The following is an 8,497-nucleotide window of genomic DNA, read 5'->3' as shown; positions in this document are numbered from 1 at the left end:
CCAAAACCAATTAGATATAAAGTGCTGTAAGCAACAAAGCTCCAGTGTATTGGCATGGTGTTCATACCATGGGTAGCAATAGAATTTGTTTTAGCTCAGAATGGACTAGGAAAATAGGAAGCAAAGTGAGACAGAGTTACTTTGGATTATAATTATGTGGCATATAGTGAAAGAAAGAAATTGCATTTTTACAGTAGCTTTCACGTTCGCAGGACTTCCCAAATAGGTTGACCACTTAATTTGCTTTGGTGGTGTTGGTTGAGGGAATAAATGTTGGCCAGGAAATTGAAGAGAAACTTTCCTGTTCTTCTTCAAATAGTGCCATGGTACCCTTTATATCTACTTGAACAGGTAACAGGGCCCCAGTTTATCATCTCATCTAAAAGATGGCACCTATGACAATGCAGCACTCACTCAATATTGCACTCTAGTTTCTGCCTATATGCTTATATGCTGAAGTCCTGGAGTGGAACTTGAACCCACAACCTTCTGACTCAGAGGCAAGAGTAGCAGCACTGAGCCAAGCTACTGTTATAATATGGCGAACACAACATCTAAAAGCAGCGAAAGTGGCACATGTCCTCACATTTCTTTTAGCTTGAGTTATGCCTTCTTCACCCTCTTCTCCAAATTACTGGAATTGACCGCAATGTCCCTCGACTGTTTATATATGATCCTATCACTGTTGTGGTGTCTATGGCCTTCTGTTTATTGGGGCCATATGGCTCCTAAGGGAACATTTGTTACTTACTGCACTAGTTTCTGTATAGTTTATGAGGGACCTTTATATTCAGTTATGCCCAAATATGGAATTAATACAGTTATATGAATAACACAGTCTAATATATTAAAATTTGAAACAGAAGATGTATTCTGAGAAATTACATTGGCCAATTTGGTTTGGTGCATCGTTTTTATTGGCAAAAAACATACGTACAAACTAAATACAACAGACATAAACCACAATCCAGCACACAATTTGAGGAACTGTTATCATCTTTAAAATTTATTTTTCAAGAAAATAACTGAAATGCAGTGAATATGATAATAAATTCTCAAACATAAAAAAGTGTAAAATTTAAAGCATCTTATTTTACAAAGTTTTGAACCTGATTTTTACCCTTACTGGTATTTGTTTAAATTGAAGCTCCATTTTAATCACCTAAAAAAACATTTTTTTTCCCTTTTACGTTAGTTATGAAAGCAGTTGAATCCCTTTTATTAGAAAATTACAGTTTTTACTGTTAAATCACTCCTATTGAACAGTTAGCTTGATCATGCTTGTGTGAAACATTAACCATCTTCAAGAGTTAAGAAAAATAATTACATATTCTGAAATCAGCTCGATTCCTGATCTGTAAAATTGTCTCCTTTTTCATTTTGACACGTTACTCCTGCTAACAAAAAGAAACCAAAAAAAAATTAGGTCAGAACATTGAAACAATTTTCTTGGAAGTTTAAAAAATGAACACTGAAAGTTTTCTCCTCCAAATAAATCAAAATGGAAAGTTGTCTCTTTAAAGGCTGTGCATTCACCACTTCACTGTAAGGCGCTACATCACATCAATGGGGGTGATTTACTTCATTCATTATAGGTTGTGGCATTATGAACAAATGTGGAGAATTTTCTTTGAGTCGATATTTCTAGTGAAAATGCATTCAAAAGGAATGTGTTCACATCCCACTAGCAATACTGACTAGAAGACATTGCACATCTGTTTACAATGATGTTACACAATAGATCACAACACTTTGGGTATGGGAGCTCCATATCATTGAGGGTGGAGGCCTGCACCCAATGTAATGAGTACTTGGAAATATGGATGGGAAACACCCTGACTGTACCAGTGGATCATCAAGGTCCCTTGCTTCATGTAAATTAGGGGGCCTCCCCATAATGTGGCTTGAGTACCTGAGCAATGCTCCAGATGCTAAACACCCATTTTTGAAGGGCTCTTCAGGCGAGGCCTGCTATGTAAATTATAAATATTGTTCCTGGCTGACTCATCTCTTGTGATAAAGTCACCTTTCGTTTCTGCTCTGGCTGTCCCTTGGCTTCCAACAACCAATTCTTTAAAGGGGAATTTATGCCCCTCACTTTTGAAAAACAAAAATAGCAGTGTTCCAAGACAGCCAGCAGCCCTTCACAATCATCTGATGTCCGACAGTCCAGCCTCCCCCCACCTTGATGCTCCCAGCATGTCACGCACTGAGTGTGGGAGTGCCACAAAAATATTTAAATGAGCTGATCTCACATTATCGTGCAAGATCAACTTGGTGAGACTGCATTATTCGCCATGGAGACGTGAGAACATCATCCCCACAGAATCTCATTTGTTGCTTCTTTGAAGTGTCATGTTTCATTGACATATATTCTTTCACAATACGTACTGAATTATACATACAATCAATAAATAACTACAAAGAAAGCACAGGTAAAATATCCTAATGCAGTGCTACTATCAATATAAACAAGTTTTTACCCCAGGACATTAAGCTCCTGAAATATATCTTCCCAGCTAGCTAGAGGTTGGACTTCTTAGCAGTTGAGTCCTATAATGGTCACTTAATGAGGTTTCAGCAAATTCAAAGCAGGGGGAAAGCAGAGCAAAGCATAAGCAACCTCCTGCCAACACAACGGGCCAGATTTAGCTGTGAAAATACTGGCGAGGCTAATAGCGCTGAACGTTATTTCTGTGCAAATCGGTCAGCAACTTCCGGCAACTGCACATGTGCAGTTAAATGCGGAAATCCGGAAGTTGCTGAACGAGATACACTGCTCCTTCATGAGCTTCGCTGGAGCGGCATCTTGCCGGCTGACTCTCCATTCAAATGAATGGAACAGCGTGAAGTTCCTGCAATGATGCCATGCATATGCACTAAACTCACCAGAAAACGTAGGGCTTGTCCATTCTGACGTAAGTAACCTTTTAACAGCGTGGTAAATCTTAATGACTGCCAACCAACCTCTCTGGCACTGAAAATTAACTTTAACAAGTGTGGAGTCTCATTCCTTCAGATTTTAATTGTTGGACATTTAAAAAAAACATTTAGCTACATTTTTTTAACTTTTTCTTTCTGTCTCTTTTATCTCTGTCTCTTAATTCAATCTGTCTTACCCTCCCTTTATTTCGCTTTCTGTATCTGATTTGACATTGAATTCACTACTCTAACTTCAACTTCTTGCTTCAGTCTCTGCCTGGTTTATTAATATGCTTCAATCTGATTGGTTAAAGAGATACAGTTGCTTGCCCTGTTCACACCCGTCCCAGATGTCCTATAGAGGGCGCAGTGCTTTTTCGATCTCTAATTTAGAGGAAGTTGCATTGCAAAAGTTAATAGACAGTCTATGGACAAGTGTAAGTCTAACGAATGGCGGGCACGATTCATTCGTCACTCACAGCAAAATCCGGCCCAATAAAAATGTTTTGAAAATGCAGTGGACTCCTGTTGCCAAATTAATATGAATTCAGTAAAGCATTTTTTAACAGATTGCTTCCAAGGGTTTTCAGATACTTAACTGTGCCTGTCATTTTAAGTTCAATAGAAGGAAATGACCCACAGTGTCTACAGTAAACAGTTGGCAACTCTGCAACCATCTTATCAGAATAGATGAATGCTGGTGCCAGTGCCAAAGGAAAACTAACATTTTACTCTCCAGCAAAAACTCAGAGGGATAGAAATTCCACTGAGCACAATTTAACGGGTTAATGGGCTTATGTAAAACTCCAGAGTGCATTATTTCAATGAAGCTGTTAACCCACTAAAAATAGCGATTGGTGGAATTTTAACCCCAAAGTTTTCTACTATGTTGCTATATTAGAAGAAAATGTTGCACTATTTTATTGATTTTCAGATTATATCAAAAATTGAACATTTGTGCTTTTTTGTGCTCATCAAGATGAGCTAGATCCATGCTGGAAAATGGAACATTTTCCTACTTTTGTTGCATTTTTAGCACACCTGTATCAAGCTTTTCTAGTCCAAGTTTAACAAGGACTTGATGCTCTGCCCCAACAAAATGTCTTAGCCCTGAATGAAGAAGTATAAACCCAACTACATCATTTCTACTTCTCTTTGCTGCACCAGCCATCACTGTGGCTTTACTGTGTGAGACTGTCAATTTAATGCCATTTTATTCTGTGGATCATTGCCCATTAGGAACTGTGATGTGGAGATGCCGGTGATGGACTGGGGTGGACAAATGTAAGGAATCTTACAACACCAGGTTATAGTCCAACAGTTTTATTTGAAAATCACAAGCTTTCGGAGATTATCTCCTTCGTCAGGTGAGTGAGTGAATGAGAGGTTCTCAAATCGCATATCTTATATTCGGCTGGGACACTATCACACCAATCAAAGGTGTCGTTGGTGTTCAGACAGGTTAGCCACGGAAAACAGTGCGTCCCAGTATACTGAAGACACAATGGGTCAAATTACACAGACAAAGAGAGAAAGAGACCCAAAAGGCTCTCTCTCTCTCTCTCTCTCTGCCTTTCGGGTCTCTTTCTCTCTTTGTCTGTGTAATTTGACCCATTGTGTATTCAGTATACTGGGACGTACTGTTTTCCGTGGCTAACCTGTCTGAACACCAACGACACCTTTGATTGGTGTGATCGTGTCCCAGCCTAATATAAGATATGCGATTTGAGAACCTCTCATTCACTCACTCACCTGACGAAGGAGATAATCTCCGAAAGCTTGTGATTTTCAAATAAAACTGTTGGACTATAACCTGGTGTTGTAAGATTCCTTACATTAGGAACTGGGCTGAGATTGAACAAATATATTTCATATAAGATTCTCAAGGCCAGCAGAGAGTGGAGACTTTACCTGCATGTAATTGTGTTAGTCTGGTTTGAATTGAAACCCAGATCACAGGAGAAAGTCCAGTTTGCTAACCCGCTGTGCCTCCTGAGCATTATTCATTACAGTTTTATTAAAGTATGAGCTCAAAGCAAATAGCCGTGAAATTAATGGATGAATCATAAAATTAGTACAATGAAAATAGTTAAGTTCCTGCAAAGATCACAGTGAGTCAGTTTTTCTGATCAGGTACATGCATACACAGCATGCAGCTACATGCAGTTTCCAAACCAGACATGTTAGTCACCTAAAGCTTTAGATAGTCAAACAGTGAGGTGGGCCATATATATCAAAGAGGCTATTTCCTTACTTTGAATGTAGCTCTTTCTGAAAGAAGAAGGATGACGATGTAAATTTTTCTAGTTCACAACAAAAAGGGTTCAGTTAGCTTGTCAGAATACTTTTTAACAATATTTTCAGCAATTAAAAAAATGATATTGTAATTAGTATACTTGTTCCATTCCACAAAACAGGGTGCACAAATTCACCAGTTACTGATACTGCCTATTTTTTTTTGAAAAGATGATTTGAAACACTAAGGGAAAACCAAGCTCTTACGTCTTCTTTTAGCATTGTCAAAACTGAAAATGCTTTATAATGAAATCTATGTTATTGCTGTTCTTCGTAAGGCAACATTTAAATTAAAGCACAGAAATAATTTGCAACAATACTTGGAAAAGATCAGGCTTTCTCTATATGTGACTGCTATACTAAATGTTGAGAAGCATATGAATCATGAGTTTGTACAGTATTTATATTTTTAGGAAAAGTATGCTGTCACATACCCAAAATATAAGATCTCTCGTATTACGTGGCGTTTATGAGTGGGAGTTTATAATGAGGCTGGAACACTCAAGGGGTTTTGATAATGACATAAACTGTAAGAGCAAAGCTTCCATTAACCTGTAACATCCAGAACGTTGTCCCACTCAGCATTTATTTAATATTAGCACACACCACATGTTGTTCTAATTATTTTTGCACTATATCTGGGATTCTTCTGGCTGCTCCTCGAGTGCTTTGAAGCTTCCATTAATCTCTTGGTGATGGTCACGTGACTGTAAGGGGACACTTGATAGCATTATGATAAAAATATTCTTGATAGTATCCCCATGATAGGCAAGAGAATTTTATTAGGAATTAGTATTTCCCATTTTACAAGAAAATAAACCTTTATGTTATAACGTGGCAACTGGGAGCTGATCAAAATACACCTTGGTTCAATGAAAGCATTAGTACATTTGCTCAAGCTGCTTGCTAGTATGATAGCACTGTGTGCAACATTGTGTTGGAAATGAGTATTACAGTACCATTCATGTTTCATTACTCACTCTCCAACTATTTTCAAGCACTCTGTTACTACTTTTATTTAAACTATTAGCCTCCAGTCACATTTCTCACATTATAGCCATATAAACCAGGAAGATCAAGATCACTTATTTTGAAACACCGAATACCCTGTCATCATTATTATTCATTGCTGATGGTATTACATCCAATATGGAGTTGATAAATCCCAACACTACCACTAACGATGTGAAGGAAGAAATGAGCAATTGCCTCAAAACCTGCACGTACTGGACATTTAATGGTCATGTTACATATGCCTGTGGATCACCTCTTTTTCCAAACGGTCATTAGAATTGAGGAATAGCAACACAAACCCACCACACGGACACCTAAAAGTTGGCCAACATGGAGATGCTTGTAACAGTTCAGCCCCATAGCACCGTAAACCAGAACATTTTCAATTGTGCCTCAGATTTGCAGATTTTGTGTCTACCCTTTTGTCACCAAAATTAAACCATTGTTATCTTGATGCATGACACGAAGGCAAAGGTCAAACGTGACCAATTGCAAAATAAAAGCCATAGAAATCTTTTGTTCAGCTCATGCTTGCCCAAAGCAGCCAAAAAAGGCGGGAAAATGGAGCAGCTAGGCCTACAACCGTGATCTCACCCCAAACTCCATTTCCCTCCCTTGCCCTAGCTGGGAAGGCCGCAGGCCGCCTCTTTTCTGCCCACCGCATGTAAATGCTAACAGTAAGGTGGAACCCAGCAGGCTAGCCCATTACCCAGCCTTCAGCTACTGATCCCGCCACCCCCAGGCACTGCTGAGAGAGGGGTGGCGGTAACTCTTGGGGCAGTAATGCAAGGACTGCTGATGCCTCTTTTGGAGGGGGAGGGTTCAGTATCTCGCACCTCTCAGTCCACAACGACTCACATTTCTAGGTTCTCGGGTTCTTCTACCCCCTTTTAAGTGGCGTCTTCAGGTGCTGTCTTGCAGTGGCAAGCTCCATCCTGGTGGCAGGGATCCCAGTGGGGGCCCAAACTGCAAAGTTACTGACCACGGATCTGGGAAAATGGGTTGGGTTCTGGCGGTGCCAGGGTGGTGAGCAGGAGTCCCACCCCATCGTAATATCAGCAATGGGTATTCCTTTGCTATTGTAGAATATCACAGCTGGTTGCTATTTAAAGATCTAGCTGTATACAAGACTTACTGGATGCGTATTTAATCATATCTTGCCTACGAGAGGACAGGTACGATGAGTTAAATCAGCTACCAAACTTTCTGCAGACCATCAGTTAAGCCACTATCCCAGCCATTCAATTTAAAACAAGACAATGGCTGATGCTATTCTAATCTATTGATGCTGCTTACACTTATTTACTCATTAGTCCTTTCAACAACCTGAGCTTGTTTTTATGGACAATAAGCAAAGGCATATAGGCCTTGAACTTTACTCGCTAGTGATATGCCCGTCCAGAAGCAGCAGCAGGCAGGCTTGGACAATTTTTAACAGCCAGGCCCTATTAACATGCCACTGGTCGACTTTCTGACCAAAGCAGCAGGAAAGTTGGCGGCAAGCAGCTGCCCGCCCGTTAAAATCGTGCCGGTCAGAGCCAGTCGCCGGGAACCAGAGGGAACGGTCCCCAGCACTAAGGTAAGTAGATACACGAAGGGAAGGAGGATTCCCGGAGCAGGGGAGGCCCAAGGAAACTAAAAAAAAACTTACCTTACTGGGTTTCTTCTGGCCCTGGCTCCTGTTCCCAGCAGTTTGGGCCTGCCAGGGAAGCCATCGCTGCTCCCCAGCTCAGGCCTCAGGTTAAAATCGCAGATCGGGCACCAATGACATCATCAGATGAAACCTGCATACTTAATGAGGACCCCACTGGCTTGGGATGGGTGTCTTTACCGCATACAATTTAAATTTTTCTGAACACATGAAGAAGGGGCATTACATTGAAAGTGCAGTGGGATATAGGCAGATCATAACTTAAGCAACATTTGATCATTTTTATTGCCTAAAGCCTAAAGTACAGTTTGGAACTGTGGTGAATATTGAAATTACTGAAGGAGAATGTGAGTGCTGAAGGTGTGAGATTTATTTTCTAGGAGGATTGTGGGGAATGCCACTCCCCAGAAGTTTTGATTTTTGATACTTAATTTGAGGCATTTTCTGCCATTTTGGAGTCCACTACAATTCTGTCTTTCAAGCCAAAACTAGTTTCTCCTGAAAGAGTTAGAACCATCTTAATATTATGAAGTCTTCAATACAACTTTGCAGGTAATGTTAAATTAAATGGATTAATGCTGTCCTATTAAAATAGTGGATAAAGGAATGCTAAAC

The 8,497-nt window shown here is 39.9% G+C and overlaps 1 protein-coding gene across 12 annotated transcripts in view; it reads right to left on the bottom strand.

Annotated features, from left to right (window-relative positions):
• Positions 1–916: 916 nt before the first annotated feature.
• Positions 917–8,497, bottom strand: part of LOC137344683 (ladinin-1-like) — a 98,374-nt gene continuing 90,793 nt past the window's right edge. For 2 of the 12 annotated variants that reach the window (XM_068007809.1, XM_068007810.1), the window contains exons 13-14: positions 5,177–5,225; positions 917–1,397 (exon numbers count right to left, since the gene is read on the bottom strand). In XM_068007809.1, the coding sequence (XP_067863910.1) occupies positions 1,339–1,397; positions 5,177–5,225 (108 nt within the window). In that variant the 3' untranslated portion in view covers positions 917–1,338. The remainder of the gene's footprint in view (positions 1,398–5,176; positions 5,226–8,497) is intronic. The other 10 variants (XM_068007818.1, XM_068007821.1, XM_068007812.1 and 7 more) reach the window with 9 other exon arrangements.

The sequence above is a fragment of the Heptranchias perlo genome, chromosome 27 (genome assembly GCF_035084215.1).
Source record: "Heptranchias perlo isolate sHepPer1 chromosome 27, sHepPer1.hap1, whole genome shotgun sequence".
NCBI lineage: Eukaryota > Metazoa > Chordata > Chondrichthyes > Hexanchiformes > Hexanchidae > Heptranchias > Heptranchias perlo.
Note: the sequence above shows the minus strand (reverse complement) of the source record. Positions and strands in the feature narration are given on the sequence as shown.